General features: G+C 48.1%; 1 protein-coding gene across 6 annotated transcripts in view; it reads right to left on the bottom strand.

Moving 5' to 3' along the window:
* The window catches only part of tjp2a (tight junction protein 2a (zona occludens 2)), a 31,906-nt gene that overhangs the window by 6,060 nt on the left and 9,118 nt on the right, over nt 1-16,728 (bottom strand). For all 6 annotated transcript variants that reach the window (XM_056588126.1, XM_056588125.1, XM_056588121.1 and 3 more), the window contains 16 exons: nt 13,918-13,971; nt 10,646-10,770; nt 9,952-10,054; nt 8,825-9,539; nt 8,346-8,449; nt 8,082-8,235; nt 6,059-6,170; nt 5,418-5,548; nt 5,023-5,107; nt 4,620-4,770; nt 2,834-2,942; nt 2,019-2,238; nt 1,210-1,397; nt 692-787; nt 329-408; nt 1-27 (listed from right to left, as the gene is read on the bottom strand). The exon at nt 1-27 is cut by the window's left edge and continues 184 nt beyond it. In XM_056588126.1, coding sequence (XP_056444101.1) covers nt 1-27; nt 329-408; nt 692-787; nt 1,210-1,397; nt 2,019-2,238; nt 2,834-2,942; nt 4,620-4,770; nt 5,023-5,107; nt 5,418-5,548; nt 6,059-6,170; nt 8,082-8,235; nt 8,346-8,449; nt 8,825-9,539; nt 9,952-10,054; nt 10,646-10,770; nt 13,918-13,962 — 2,445 coding nt within the window. In that variant the 5' untranslated portion in view covers nt 13,963-13,971. The remainder of the gene's footprint in view (nt 28-328; nt 409-691; nt 788-1,209; nt 1,398-2,018; nt 2,239-2,833; nt 2,943-4,619; nt 4,771-5,022; nt 5,108-5,417; nt 5,549-6,058; nt 6,171-8,081; nt 8,236-8,345; nt 8,450-8,824; nt 9,540-9,951; nt 10,055-10,645; nt 10,771-13,917; nt 13,972-16,728) is intronic.

Below are 16,728 nucleotides of genomic sequence, written 5' to 3'. Positions count from 1 at the left end.
CGTGACGTCCAGCAGGGCGTGCAGGTCCTGAAGCACCAAGAAAATAGGTCTCACTTGTATTCAGTGGGCTTGGTGTGTTGTGTGACTGTCCCTGACTCTCTGGGGTTTTGTAGGGGGTGCGTCTGTGTGTGGGGGATTATGTCATTATCTCTGATGGATCTGTTCAATTCTGAATGTATGTTTGTATGTTATCATGTGTATGTTTGTCACGACGTGTTATAAGCACATATGGGCTGGGCACATTCATAACATAAAATCAATCCATATAGTCAATTTCAATCAATATTAATCTCACTTTACCATAATTGGATGGAAATTGATGGTGTACCTGTTCAATGAGCTGTCGAATTGTGTTGAGTCTGACCACGCCTGAAGACTTCTCACTGCCTGCGTCCTTGGGTTCAGTCTCTATAAAGAGAGAAGGAAATGAGGCCCATTTTTAGAATTGACCTCATTCTTCGGGGCAGGTTTCATTCTTTTAGGCTGTGGGTTTCCTGCAGCGATAAGCCATTAGCAAAGAGAGATCCGACAGCAGCCGCAGGAAATGGGCTGAGGGCGTGTGAGGTGAACATTTGATTAAATTCTACCTGGTAAAGAGTTTACTGACATGTCTAAATAATGACTCAATCCTAGCATTGCAGAGTAAGCCGGTATTCTAGTGTAGTACCAGAGTATTACATTCAATACTTACTGGCGACGACAAATTCATTGGGCAGGTCGTTTCCCAGCTTGTCGTTGGCGGCGTCAGCGATGGGTCCGAACAGAACCACGGGCCTCCTGAACCCAGCTGTAAGACAGAGACAGAGATCAGGGCATGGCCTCAGCAAACAACGCACATTAAGTTGATCCCCGAGCAGATTATGATGAGTCCTTGCGCAGTAGTGTAATGTATGGATTTATTCTGCTCAAAATGTTGACGTAAAGGCAATTTTGGCCCTCTTCGGGTTAAACGCATACTATCAAAGAGTTCCCTGCTAAGCTATCAGCCATTTTAGGTTAACAGTGAACATCCGATCAAAGATTCTGGCTACAACCCGGCCCCCTCAACTCTGAGGAGGGTAACGAGGGGAGACAGTCAGCGGCAACTAATTATAAATACAAAACAAGAAATGTGTTCTTTTATGAAATAGAGGGTGGGCGGGGCTCAAACTGGGGGGTGTGGTCTCCCCATCAGCCCAGTGCAGTAAGCAGGGCGTGGTCCCCGGGTACCTTCTCGTAGCACCACCCTCTCGTAGGCGGGGAAGCGGGTGGAGACGGGCGCGGCGCTCAGGTCCTCCCGGCTCTTGCGGAGGTCCTTCTTCTTGGCCGCCCTTTGACCCCTCAGCCTCCAGAAGTCCCCCCGGTCCGTGCCGGCGGCGGCCCGCTGGGCGTTTTGCACGTTGGACATCTGCTCCGCCCTGTGGAAGTCCCATACATGGTGTCAGCACGTCAACAGGGAGGGGGTGCATTTAAAGGGGTTACAGTTTACATTTAAAGGGGTGATATTATGCCACCAGGTGTGAGTGCGATTAGCCATTACAAGCCGTTTGAAAATCTGCCCTTCCCTGCGCCTTAGTGACATCGTAAGTGGGCGTGTCCACCTAGACACCCCTTTCAATGAAAAATACTTTATTGGCTGTATCGCAAAACAAAGGGCAGCATTGCTTTTGATTGACAAACGGGCACACCCAGCATTGATTTAAGATTACGTTCCCCAGTGGCGCGGGGGAGCTACGATAACACCAACGCAACACCTTGCAACACCCTTCCCGTCAATCAACTGTGCACATGATTGACAGGTAGGACGGATCACCCCGAAACCAATTAGGAAAGAGATTCCCCTGAGGGCCAGTCGGGAGCGAGCAGGCAGCGGCCACAAAATCGAAAAGCGTTCAGACCGGGCGCCCACCGGAGATCAGATATCCCCCCCCCTAACAGAGCAGTTCCCCTCGCTGACGGCTGGGACTGCTCTGTGAGGGGGGAGGGGGGGGGGGGATATCTGATCTAGACGGCTGGAGAGGCGGAGCTCGGACCCCCACCTGCTCTTGTTGGGGATGACGCCCTTCTCCAGCAGCTGGTTCTCCTTGTCCGTGCGGATGGCCAGCCAGTTGCCCAGCTTGCCGTCGTACAGCGTGTCCGTGACCTTGAAGATCTGGCCCCGGGAGAAGGCCAGGCTCTGCGGAGCCTCCTTCTCGTACTCAAAGTGGGTCCGGATGAAGAACGAGTCGCCCCGGCCCGACGTCAGGATGTCCTTGTACACTGAGAGAGGAAGAAGACCGGGGGGGTCACCTGGTGTCCTATTGGTTATGCTATCCGTCAGTCATCCAATCAGGCCGGCCCCCGTATGAGATGAACGGTTTGTGATTGGTTCGGAGGGAAATCAGTCTGAACGGGGAGCCCGGGGTCAGGCTTGCTGCCAGAGCAAATAAAACATGAGCTCGCAGATTTGTCTCCAAGCTGCCTCTTGCAGTTTACATCTGCCTATAAGTCCTTAAGCCCCGGTGTGTCCGTGTTTCCTGCCAGGGCACGTTGATGCACCTGTGGGTGCTTGGTTCAGGGTGCTGCACCCACCCTCCGTTCTGCTATGAAAACGAAGACTGGCACAAATGTGTTCATCAACACCCACACACACAGACAGACTCATGCGCCGTTGTGTGCCCCTACTATATTTATTTGGACGTGTAAAGGAGTAAAGGAGCACTCTTTAACTCAACACTGCTGAGTTAAGGTTGCTTGTCTCTTACTCCTTTAACTCAACAGGGCTGAGTTAAGGAGTGCTCCTTTGGACCAGCTTAAGCTTAAGAGTACCGGCTGGTATGGGACATCCCAGCGCTGTGCTCTTGCCAACGCTCACCTTCTGGTTTGCTCTGGGCCAGGATGGTGACGTCCTCCCCTTTGGGAACCTCCAGGAGGTAGAGCACCGCGTCTTCTCGCACCATGCCGCGGAAGTCCATGTTGTTCACCTGACACACACACACACACACACACACACACACACACACACGCACACGCACACGCACGCACACGAGAGAACGATTACGTTAGTATCTAATATTTGGTATCTGTGAATAAATATGGACGATTGTGTCCCGCTCTCAGTTTATTTCACATTGAACCAGTCGACGACTCACTGAGATTGTGAAGGATAATAAACATTTCTAACACTGCTCAAGCAGGGACTAAAGAAACACACTGGAGATGGTAGGAACTCTGGTGTTATAAACAAATAGCACACATTGCAGTGACTATATATTGTACCTTGTCGACATTTCTGTAATCGTGAGCATTTGGAGAGGGCAGAGGTTCAGAGTTATGTAGGCTGAGAGAGGTCCACGAATTGTATCGTTATCATGTTCTGCCAAAACTGCAATTTCTGTTGTCTCTTACTTCCTATGAACGGTAGACCAGTTAACATTCCCCAGTCTCTTACTTCCTATGAGCTGTACACCAGCTAACATTCCCCAATCTCTTACTTCCTATGAGCTGTACAACAGTTAACATACCCCAGTCTCTTACTTCCTATGAGCTGTACACAAGTTAATAGTCCCCAGAGTAAGAAGAATCAGAAGCTTATTCACCAAACAACCGTTATCTTTCTCTAATTCATCACAGTACATCACGTAATATATCAAAAGATATCGCAAGGGCGAGGCTATCCATTATCTGCCATCATCGGCTGGTAACATACAGAAAGGGGCAACCCCCCGGTTCCCATTGGTGATTCAAACAACCCTATCACAAACCACCTGCACCCTCTCTAGTTCAAACAAGAGTCGAACAAGAGATCAGTAAGCCAATGTTACCTTGGTAACATTGGCTTACTGATCTGTTGGACTGTGAGGCAAACAATGGGTATTTTGTGTGTGACCAATCAGTTTCTCCATCGATCAATTATTTTAAGAACAATAAGGGGTTAGAGAGAGTGGTCTGGCAGGGACGAGGATCAAAACAGGATAGAGGTAAATCCACATCAATTGTTTGATCAACTCATTAAGTGTAATGGCGGGAAAGTGACAGTATATTTACAGTTTGATCAACTAAAAGCGGAGGTCGGAGACGGGGATCTGGCAGGGACAGCGGTGAGGGCAGGGTGAGGGTGTAATCATATTAACTCTCTGATCAGTAAAGACTGCAGGTCCGAGAAAGGCATTTGGCAGGGAGGGGCGAGAGTGCAGCGAAAAGGTGTCACCCACTAACAATGAGGGTCAGAGAAAGGTCTCTGGCAGGGAGGGGGCAGAAAACAGAGCAAGGCGAGACCATATCCAACTGTTCCTCAACATGTTCTAGTTCTGCTTTCCTGTTTACAACTAATTCCTTAAGCCACTGGTGTCTGCGTTCAGGGTGGCAATCTTAGCCCAGGGCTCTTGTCAAAGCAATGTGCAGAACGTGTAACGAAAACACCTCTGACTAGGAAGTCTCTCTCTCTCTCTCTCTCTCTCTCTCTCTCTCTCTCTCTCTCTCTCTCTCTCTCTCTCTCTCTCTCTCTCTCTCTCTCTCTCTCTCTCTCTCTCTCTCTCTCTCTCTCTCTCTCTCTCTCTCTCTCTCTCTCTCTCTCTCTCTCTCTCTCTCTCTCTCAGCGCCTCGTTCCCGGGTTCGGGCGGTAACACCCTTGGGGAGGGGGTTGATGGTGTATGGGGTACCTTCATGATCTGGTCTCCGGTCTGGAGCCCCTCCTTCTCTGCGGCGCTGTCCTCCTGGACGCCGGCGATGAAGATGCCCACATCGTTACCGCCCGCCAGCCGCAGACCCACGCTGTCGCCCTTCTGGAAGCGCACCATCACCGTGTTGGGCCTGCACACACAGACACACACACGCACAACATTATAATCAAAGTATTATCATAATGTCCCTTTATGAAGCACTTTTCATTCCCACATAGCTGTACAGTACAATATGTAAAACAAACAACTTAGAAATTGACTGAATACATTTCTGTAGAAAAGTTTTGATGGTGGTTTGATAAGTTAAGAATAATGATGAAAGTAGGGCAGATGCTTCTGATAACACCAGGATGTGTCAGGGATGTGTGTTACTGGTACACACCCGTATATTTCCTGGTCCTCTGCGCTTGGCTTGAGTGGCAACTTTGGCAGACCGTGAATCTTGGGAATAACCCTTGCAACCGGCGCTAGGGACACACACACACACACACACACACACACACACACACACACACACACACACACACACACACACACACACACACACACACACACACACACACACACACACACACACACACACACACACACACACACACAAAATGAGGTGCCGATACTTGGGAGGTATTTGTCTTGAATTCATGGACCAAAACTATATTGACTTAACTCCCAGACAATCAAATGGGACACAATGCACAGGCAGTAATCCGTCACTCAGATATCAAACCACGTCATCTGAAACACAAACAGAGGAGGATACGCCAGTGATCCAGTTACCTGGGGGAGTCTCAGACCTGGGCTCCTCCCTGTCAGGTGCCAAAGGGGGCAGGTCCTCCGCGGACCTATCAGGAGCCCGGAATGGCGTTGGCATGGCGCCCATCTTGGCCAGCCTGCTGGGTGGGTCCTCGCTATAAAAGTGGACGGCACGCACACAGGCCACCGCAGTATGTCAGAGGAGGGCCGGACTCGCCGGAGACTGACGGCACTTCTGTGCAACTACGGTGCTTATCAGCCATGACTGAAGTTTGTAACGGTATACATAAGGTCATTTAGTAAGACCCTGAGCTTAAAGAATCTGAATATTGATCCCTGATACATAATTCTGTTACTGACGCATTAATGTAATACCTTTGTCCATGTCAACGACACAGAATATTTAATGTATATATAGATATACATAAGCATATATATATATACACACACACACAGACACACACGCAGTATTTATATCTTACAGCTTACTGCACTCACACAGTCTATACATCCCTCATAAAGGGTGGATCTTATAATAAACCCTATTGAGATGCACTGGGGCTGGGACCGGCCCGCCCGGTTTAGCAGAGTCAGCGCGAGCCAGCGCAGGAATGCACTGTTGAATGTGGGCGTGGCCCTCTCTCTGGCCCCCGGTGTCGCTTTACCTGGTCTTGTCTCGGAGCCTCTCATTGGACGAGTGAGAGGAGAGATCTGAGTGGTGGGTCGGCCGGTCGTCCTGTGGGGAGTACGAGTGGTAGGACTCAATCTCAGAGATGTCTGCCAGAGGAGGAGGAGGAGGAAGAGGAGGAGTACAACAGAGGCCGTTATCACCCACAACCCAGACGAGCGCCGACCGGTCGGGAGCTGTTCTGCACGTGTGCCTCCTTCTTAATTTATTGTAATTCATTTATGAATATGAATATGAATATGCTCCGATGGGTAAATCCCAGGGGCCCCTCTGGGATGAAATGAAGCCGTGTGTGAACGCACCCGAGAACAACAGCAAGCAAAGTTCTTAGGGAAATATCTACTTGTACTAACTATAAATAGGTATATATATATCATGTTATATAAATATTCATGAGCACTGAAAAAGTTCTTGATGCTAAATATACTCCCAAATCTACTAAAGAGATTTATACACAGCCTCCCTCCAAACTGCACCCAAATATATATCTCAGTCTAAAGAGCACATATTCATTACCATGAGATCATGTTTCTGTGTGACGCTCATAAACCGGTCGGTCCAGTCTGTGCCACGTTGCCTAATGATCGGTTTCCTTATTGTCAGCGTCAACAAACCTTCTCAGTAATTGTGTTTTGTACATATTGACCAATCATGTTAATTCATATAAATGTATCATTTATTATTAAAGAGTCACCACTTTTTGAGACAGTCCATTACATTCTGGCTGTTTTGTACTTCCTAAAACTGTTACAGAGTACTATTTGTCAGTATCATTGCTTAAGTCCTTCCCAACCAAGTCAAAGTTTTGATCAAGGATGACTTTTCCCTGGAACCCACGCCATGTTAAATGCCACATGTTATTTTGGTTTTGCTGAGGAAGAGGAAGTATGCTGTTTATATTTGCATTATTTAGAAGGAAAAGACTTGTGTATCTGGCTACTCAAGACACACCCAGTAGCAAGAGTAAACTCCAGCCTATCTGGAATCAGTGTTGCTTATTAACCTGATAAATGCGCGATCAAAAATATACGTGCGTGTTTCCGATGGCGATGCATTTATTACCCACAATGTCGAGCCTGACAATCCTACCACCTTCTAAGAATTTTGAGAACGTAATCTGCGGTTGTTTTGTTCCTAATGCTAACATTAAAATCGGATTGGATTTGAAGTAACAAATAATTTTTGCTCTACAATGTTGGGTGATTCTGTATTTTCTTTACAATAGTTGCACTTGACCTGGCTTTAAGACTGATCTGATTAATCCCTACCGACACAGGAGTCCATCCCTGCTCACAGAGCGCTGGCCCTGTTGTCCCTGGCTGTGGGGGATGTGTTGGGGCCAAACAGAATGACTTTCTGTCATATCCAATAGCTGGATTATAATGGGAGGGATTAGTTCCCCTGGCCAAAAGCATGTCACAGTGCTCGCTGGCCCACAACACACGCATTCACACACTCACACAAATATACACACACACACGTCAAAGTAGGTCACAAGTCTCTGGGGGGCGTGTTCTAAAAGCCTAGAGGAGAGGCTCCAGCCAATCAGGGGACAGCATGGTTTCATGTGACCACCAAAAAAAGAGGAAAAGCAAATAATGAGTAGCGTTGAAGGTGATTTTTTTCTTTTTATATGATTTGTGTTGCCGGGTGAATACTTTATCAGACAGATTTCTACATGGATATGATGATATTGATGTGGAACATGCATTTATTATCCACATGTAAGTGAATACACAGTGACCAGGTTTTTGTGCAGGGTTGCGTGTATAGAAGAATTATGGAGGGTGAGTTATGTGGATAAAATGGATTTTATTTTCCCAAATGCAAAACAGGGGTGAAGAATCAACAACAAAATACAGCGACCACAACAGCACAGAACACAGAGATCACAGGTATATATTCCACCGGTATGAGGCCATATCCTATCAGATCTTATCAGTGGATGCTCCGTTAAACTGGATAGGTGCGGCTGCCTTTGAGTTTGTAGGGGATCTCACCATCGAGCTCCGAGTCGCTGTCGGCCATCGCTGGGATTCGAACCAGCACCTGGCTTCTGTCTCTCTGCACCACCAGCTGCAGCTTCCCGCGCGACTTCTCGATGAGCTTCCCCGCGTCGCTAAGTGACAGGTTCTCCGTCACCGTGCCGTTGATCTGAGGGCGGGAAAAGGAGAAAACGGGTGTCGTTTTCGTCTGACCTCAATGTCCTTCATATTACTAATGCACCTAATTCCTGAAAAGTGGGCACTGAACTTGAGCCTTACCTTGAGAATGATGTCTCCTTCTTTGAGGTTCCCATCCTTGCTAGCGAGCCCGGTGCTGGTCATCTCCTTGATGAAGAGCTGGCTGCCCAGACGCAGACCATACTCTGGAGGTGAGGAAGGACAGGTTTTAGTCTCGGGGGACATTCAACACAGGACATATACCAGTCATGAAATAATGTAGTACATTTAAAATGTTCATAACGTTTCACACAAAAAGTCTCCGATATGAGAATGAAATGACATTTGGATGTGCTGGTGTGTGCTGATTTAGAGTTGCAACACTTGAATGGACGTCTTATTAATGACTTGAATTGTACAGGGCCTGAAAGAGGCATCCTCTTCCATGTGACTGATTCATCTATTTTTTTAAGTTACGTGACCGCGAGTGCGTCATTATGTTCTCATTAGCGTCATTAGGCTGTGTCATTTTGAGGCAATAATGTGTGTGCTAGTGCGTGTGAGTTTGCGTGCGCGCTGACCTTCGTTGGGCCGGTTCTTGAGCAGCAGCACGCTGACGGGCTTCTCCAGGGGCTCCAGGTCCCGGAAGGCGGGGCGGGGCAGGGGGATGCTCAGGGCAGGGGGCGGGGGGGAGGGCGAGCGGTCCAGGCGGTCCCGGCTGCCGCCACGCTTCATGGGCTCGCGGTAGTCCCGGTCCCGGTCGCTACGATCGCTGGGGGCCCGGGGCCGGTTCCGCTCGTAGCTGGGGTCCCGGGACCCCCGGCTGGGACTGTCGCCCAGGTAGCGCCGGTCGGGGCTGTGGTCGCGGTCCAGGGTGCGCTCGCTGCGGTAGCGCCGGTCGGGGCTGTACTCCCGCTCCAGCGCGTGGTCGCTACGGTAACGGCGGTCGGGGCTGCGCTCGTGCTCCAGCACGCGGCCCCTGCTGCCGTCGCGGCGGTAGGGCCGGTCGGGGCTGAGGTCGCGGTCCGCGCTGCGCCCGCGCTCGCCGCCGCCGCGGTCGTAGTCCTTGTGGTTGTCGTAGTCGCGCTCCCGCGTCTGGTAGCCCGAGTCCGTGTAGCCGCCGCCGCCGCCGCGCTCCTTCTCGGGGCTGTGGTCCCGCGGACCCCCGCTGTAGACGCTGCGGCGGTCTTGGTCGTAGTTGTAGTCGTCGTTGTAGTCGTTGTGGAACACGCGGTCGTCGGGGGAGGGCGGGCGGTTGGCGGAGGAGGCCGGGATGGTCCTGGGGCGCTTCACCGTCTGGGGGGGGGGGGGGGACAATGTGATGGCACCAGATGAAACGCAGTACAAGCTATCTGATGATAAAGCATGGTCCTATAGTCAAGGGCCTGGTGGCTCATGTCACTGACTCATCACAACAAACATTGACAATTTTGAGATGCTGACTTTCATTTGAGCCTTTGTTATCTACTCAATGCACAGATAACTGATACCTGGAATACCCAATGAGTCAAAATCCTCGACTATCTTTAACTAGAACTAAAGATACGTTCACTTCTTGCAAATTAATGCAGCCTTCAAATCCAGGCTAATGTTTACCAGTTTCAAACACAGTACAAATTCTTGATCGTATTGACTGTCGTCGTAACATATCTACATATCCCCTGAAACGTGTCTGATTTGGTAGAGTAAAGTCTCGGGTAATACTCACGATCTTTGCTACTTTCCCACACTTTCTGAGGGTCTGCACAGCGAAGGAGTGCACCACTCCGTCCATAGGGATGGCGTTCACCTGAACCACTCGGTCCTTCTCACTGGGAAACACACACACACACACACACACACACGCTCATGGTCAGATTACACAGTGGGGGACGGATTTCTCACAGAGCGACTGGTGCTGACAAATACAACAGAGGCAGACGAATGATGCTGAGGCTGCAAATTTCACTGCATTCACCCCAGCATCTTGCGTCGTTCTTATCGTGTCTTTTCTGTCGCATAGTGTACAAAAAGATCTAGGAGCTATTATTTGAGTGTAATTTGTTGTTAGAAATGGTATAGCCATCCCTTAGTTATAAGAGCGGGAAATGTGTTGTGGTTTTGAGGTGCTCCTGCCTCTCTATTAGACAATTTAGATTTAAGACCACACCTGGCTAATTATTGACCAATAAGGGCATCTCTTCTGTGATTGGTTCAAAGCATCTATCTTGCCTATCAATCACAGGTGCGTAAAATCAGAGGGAGAGGACTTTTTTGTGGGGGGTTTTCTAGTTCCTAAATCCTGCTCTTTTCTTCCCTCTCCCTCTCTTAACTGGACTCTCCTTCACTGAACAAACCTGAGCTACAGTCCCTTTAAGGGCCTCAAGGAACGTTTTGAGAGGGACCCAGACAACAGTACTCACAACAACAGGCCGTCCCCGGGGCCTCCTTTCAGGACGTCCGACACCACGATGGACGTCTCCCCGCTGTCCTCGTTGGGGTTGTCCCGTCCCCCGGAGACGGCGATGCCGAAGCCCATCTTTGAATCCTGCGGGTGTCAACACAATGATGTCATCATGACCTCCCTTTTGTGTGTGCGCGCGTGTGATTGTCTGTGTGTAACAATCTATATAAGAGGATGAATGACCTCCATAGTGTGGAATAGCCGATGGTTTGAGTCAGTACATATGACTTGAGCCACGTCTCTGGGTCTCGCTTGTGAAAGGTCAAGGCTTCATGTTGTACGATTCAGCTAATATCCTTTGCCTAGAGTAATGAATGGACGGATGGAGGGGGAGAATGAACGTGCGCTGCGATGCCCAGAGCGTGTGATGCTAACCACGTGCGTACGAGTGTGTTCGGATAAGACCGAGGCTGCCGTCTGCACGCTGCGGGCCGGTGATTAAGGAGATTGTGAGTGTGATTACACACTCTGTCCCTCCGTTGCACTGCAGGGGGGCCTGTGTGTGAGGAGTTTAGCCAGCCATCCGTCTGTGTGCGTGTGCATGTTTGTGTGTATGCGTGTGTGCCATGTTTATGCATGTGTGTGTGTGTCTTATTATAACAGCCCATTTCCTGTAACAGTGCGTTATCCTTATCTCTACCTGAAGAATTTGAGGTATTTACTTGAGGCAGGCCCATTTTTATGTTTTACGGATGTCTTAGAAACAACATAGAGGGAAATGTCCACGCCCGATCTTTGTGTTTGGAATTTGCTCCTAGATTACAAATGTACCTGCTGCCGTCTTGATTCTACAAAATGAGATTACACTAGAGATTTACACACACCCTCCCTCCCATCTGCACCCAAATATATATGGGCCTGAATAAATGCAATCAGCACCACCTCTCTGCCTGCCAGATGGTTCACCGGGAGAAAGAGAGAGAAAATCACAGAAGGAGAGAGAGAGAAACAGACAGACAAACAGAAACACACAGACAGAGAGACAGAAACACACAGACAGATACCGAGATAGAGAGGGACAGAGAGAGAGAGAATATACAGCCACTCCAGAACATCACGCGTGCTACTCGTACTGCTGAGACCTCCGGGAGATGAAACCCTGACAGATTGCGTGTAGGACAGTGGGGGTGGTGGGCTCCACTCATGTGTAAATAAAGACTCAAGACTTAGAGTCAGGCTCACAGAACGCTTCTGCTGTACATGAGCTATGGAAAAAAAACTAAATGGGGCACTGGTCTTTTTTCTTTCCCGTTTACATCTTTACAACAAATGAATAATTAGAGCATGTCATCTAGAATTATGAACTTTGTTATGTTATAAATTATGTCACTACAGGCGAAACAGTAAAATTGAGTACATCTAGTACTTTGCAGTGTTTTGTTGTGTATAGGAGTACAGTGGAGTCTCTTATCGGACGGCCACCGGTAGAAAACCCCAAGCAAAACCGTATTTCCCCATGTTCCTTCTTCCATCCACACTATGATAACAGGGGGTTGTGAATATGAGGGGCACAAGAGGATACGCTCCAATCTGCCTTGAGCTGGATGAGAGAGCTTTAGTTCATGTGTTAAATTATTGAATTCAGCCAGTGTGTTCCCCTGTGGGCACGGGCCATCTTCAATGTGCAACCTCTGTAAATCCTGTCTTTGGGATAATCCTCGCGTTATTCCCAGCTCAATTTTAGCTCTCTGCCGTGGTGAAGCACCGGAGACAAACACGTGATGGGAATACGTTTACGCCCACGTAGGCTTCACGTTTGATATGTACTCCTTGGTGATTACACACAGGGAAGTGTGTTTAATTGTGTTAAATTGCATTACACCTGTGAGTAGACGGATTGTAAAAATAGCTTTTTCAAATATTCATTTATATTTCATTTTTTTACAGGGCGTCCGAGCTGCAAGTAGCAGCACCTGATGTTTGTCTTAACCAGCTCACTAGAGAAGCGATCTCCTCACCAGAGCACCAACATCAGTTACGGTCTCTCCACCAGCTCTCCAGACTCTTCTCCAGAGCATCAACAACATAGGCAGCATCAGTGGCGGTCTCGTCCAGGTTTCTAAACCACCTGCTCGATCCGCGTTGATCCCCATTACCCACACGACTCCCTAGAGACAACAGTCATCATAGTCCAGCACGTGCTACAACCCCAGCCCCCCCCCCCCCCACGAAGTGCAAACTCATGGGCGTGATCTGGATGACGGGGCACTTTCGGCCCACTGTGTGCTTCCATTAAAGCGATGTTGCTGTTGGCGTGTTTGCCTCAGCACTGAGGAGACCTCCACTACAGTAGCCCTGCTGGACAAGGTTACATTATCCAGTACGCTCACGTCTCCTCATGCATTGTCCTCTACTCAATGGTGCTTATGAAGATTAACAATAAACCAGTGGGGAATCGACTTAGCATCGGCTAAGCCTCAAAAAGGCTGCTTTGATTTGTAACCAGGTGACGGCCTTGCGTTTACCCAGGGTCCACTTATATAATCGTTCGACTAGAAAAAAAAAAGAATATGTTCTCCATATTTATGCGCGTGCGTGTATCCTTGTTTTTCGGACAAAACAAGGAGGGGAGAAAGACCCAAATTTAAGCGCAAAAAAAATAACCTGCAGAGGACAGCAGCTATTGACCTAAAAGGAGATGAAAGAGTGGGATGAAAAGGGACGAGAGAGACAGATGAAAAAGAGAGATGAAAAGCTAGAGAGAGAGCCGTCTCTCTCCCTCTCTCTCTCTCTTGCTGGAGCATGATGACAGCAGAGAGACCGAAAGAGAGATGAAAAGCAAGAGAAAGAGCACGAGTGAGCTAGAGAGACAGACAGAGAGAGCATAAAAGCACCAGGACAGCTGGTTGTGGCGGTGCCTGTGGTCAGAGCGCTGTGGTAAGAGGCCAACATTAGACCATCACTGGGGTGGCACGCAATGAGCTCAGCTAGCTCATCAATGAGACGCGTTACACCAGATGCACATACACGTGGCCACAACACATCGGTGTCTTCCCTGTGGTGCGGTGACAAGCGTCACGCGGCATGTAGGATTACGTCTAGCTTCTCAGCGCTACGGATGGACGCCGGTTTAATAATTCAGATGGAGTCGCTCTGTAGGATGGAAGTATCATCTTCCGGCCTGAGCCGTGAATGCATTTCAAATGGAATTGCATGTGGTATTACAGATAATGATAATACTAGTAATAAGTAATGATAATAATGATCAATAATAACAATAAGTGGACTCACCCTCTGCAGGGTGACAGTGTACATCTCCCATACGGTCTCCTCCATGGCTGGGTTCTGGGGATGAGAGACAGAGACAGTGAGACAGAGAGGGAGAGTGAGAGAGAGACTAGTAGGCATGATTACGTTGGCCGATCAGATTTCACTGAGCAGCTAAATAATGGAAAACCTTACGCAACCGGCGTTCTCTGAACACCGTGATTACACAAGCTCTGAAGGTGTCATTGTTGGGATTTTAAGTGTGAATCTCTGCCCGAGTGCGGTTTGTTAAATTAAACCTTCAAAGAAGGACTTACAGTCTAGAAGGCATAGTAAGTAAATGCTTAGCCATACATAAACAGTTCAGGTATCCAGGAAACAGATGGTAAAAACACCTCAATAAAAGTAAAGGTTGAACATGCGTAATGAACTGCTTTGCAAATGACACAACTATAATCCCGATCTCCACTAAATGGCACATCGACAGAGCCAGTACTTTCCTCTCAGCGTAAAAGTTTGACCTGCCAGATTCTCTGGAATAAATACCCAAAGTCGACTACAATTTCCTATCGGTCTGCAACAACGTTTCCATGCCATCGATGAAACTGAAAAGGATCAGTACCATCACATGAAGAACGAACTCAAAGTCAACACTTTGATTACTAAAAAAAAAATCAAAACATGGCGGCTCGCCCCAAAAGACCCGTCCCGTCCTGTTCTCAACCCGGGTCACACTCACGAGCCCCTGAAAGATCCGGATGGTCTTGACCGCGTGGGCCCACTTCCTATGCAGCCCCAGTACAGTCTTCATCTCGGTGGTCCGGCCTCTCTCTGCGTTCGGCGGCAGTGGCAGCAGAAGCAGTAGCAGCGGCGGCGGCGATAGTACTCTGGCCCACCCAGATGTGCCACGCTCACCGACACACCTCCATACCCGCGGCAACACCGGCTACCGCTAAACGCTCAGCCGGCATCTGTCCGCCCTGCCTGCATGCCTGCCTGCCTGCTCGCCTGCCTTTGACGTAAGAGGGATACTGCTGGCCTACATACAGCGCAAATCCCACAGTCTGCTCTCCATGTAAACACAGGGACACGCTAACAGGCACGCACACGCACTGGCCAGCCGCACACGCACGCACAAACTTGGTCCGGTGCCCGACCGGTGACATTCGTCGAGATAATATATACAAAAGGAGAAGTTCTGGAGGGGTTGTTGGCTAGGAACGTGTGTCGTTGTGCATCCTAATCTACTATTAGCTCTCTGCATAACAATTGACCCGCTTTCAAGTAATGAGATTGGGCCCCTACGAATCATGACCTCCAACTTTCCAAAGTAACCAATAGGTACAATTAACTACCTGGAAAATGGAGCATATATAGTTCCAGACCTATACATGATGGGGACATCCTTTTGGCGAGATGGTGGGGTGTGAAGTCAGTGCACTGGACACATCCCTGGCACACAGCACAACCAGGGCATGAGTTGATCTGGCGACAGATCATTACCCACATTATGGACATTTGGAGAATATAAAATGGCATTGCAGACAGTACCTACAGTGGAAGAAAGGCCATTTGAACTATGTGCTACGAAACGGCATGAGAACATTAAAAGCGTGCTGAAGCTTAACAGGATGTACTGGCGTTTTGGCCTAGCACTGCTGCCCATTAGTCTGCTTGCCAGTGGGTTGCATGCCATGCATCTTGTAGAATTAGTTGTACTATGTGCCTCAAACCATCCTCTCCCGAACAGCAACCCTCCCAACTGCTGCTCATTAGAAACTGAAGAATTTAGGATGACACTCAATGCTTTGGGTCTATTCCTTTGTGGATGGAGCACCTATTAAAATCACAGCATTTGTTTTGTTTTTAGAATAACAATGCACATTGTATTTAAATTTCTAAAAACCTGACCGCAAATAAATTAAAAGCAAGATCTCGGATCATCGTCATCTGTCACGAGAGAGCTGGATATTGTTTTACCCATAACACACTATTGGGATTTTAAAAGGAGAAAATTTGGATCACTTTTAGTCAGAATCTGATCTTGTGTATATTGTCTACCAATATATTACTTCCTCATTTTATGGACAGATATACTTACTAACACTGATTGAGAATGTACCTTGGGTAAGGCTCATGCTCAGCTGTCCTGTATACAGGCATGCTTGGCTATATATATACAGGCCTCCTTGGCTTCTGGTTTACATAGTATAGATTTCTAACAACAGAGTTACGCGCAATGCAGACATGAAGGATAAATACCAATAAATTGTCCTGTGTGTCACCTTGTTATGGATGTGCTTGTACAGCAATCTTTGCATGTTCAGCTCAAATTACAATCATATTGCAAAATGCCACAAGCTATAGCATAGGCTGAATAAGCAGGCTATTTTTATTTCTATGCCATTATGCATGCAAGATTAAAGTTCATATTCGGCAACATGGCTGATGGAAATAAATACACACAATCCAGGTTTATGCAACAATAAATTATCCAAAATATCGGTACTAGGCATACAACCTTTGTATCATAACAAGAGGGCACTAAGTATGTAGCTTCCTGTACAGGAATAGGACAGCCAGCAATAGGGATTCCATTTCCTGTGGACGTCAACAGCTAGAGAAAGCTATTTATAGTCACTAGAAAAGGGCATGAAATGCCTTTATCAAATAAACTAACCTAGAATATAATATATTGTAATGTTAACTACTTGCCAAGAAGCCAACAAATTCTACATCCAGATTATTAGTTTTACACCCTTATGCAACAAGACCCACTGAGTTCTAATGATGAAAGGTGAAGTCATCTTCACAGAATGTGGTTTAGACACAGGC

The sequence above is a fragment of the Gadus chalcogrammus genome, chromosome 4 (genome assembly GCF_026213295.1).
Source record: "Gadus chalcogrammus isolate NIFS_2021 chromosome 4, NIFS_Gcha_1.0, whole genome shotgun sequence".
Lineage (NCBI taxonomy): Eukaryota > Metazoa > Chordata > Actinopteri > Gadiformes > Gadidae > Gadus > Gadus chalcogrammus.
This window is presented reverse-complemented; position numbering and strand designations above follow the sequence as displayed.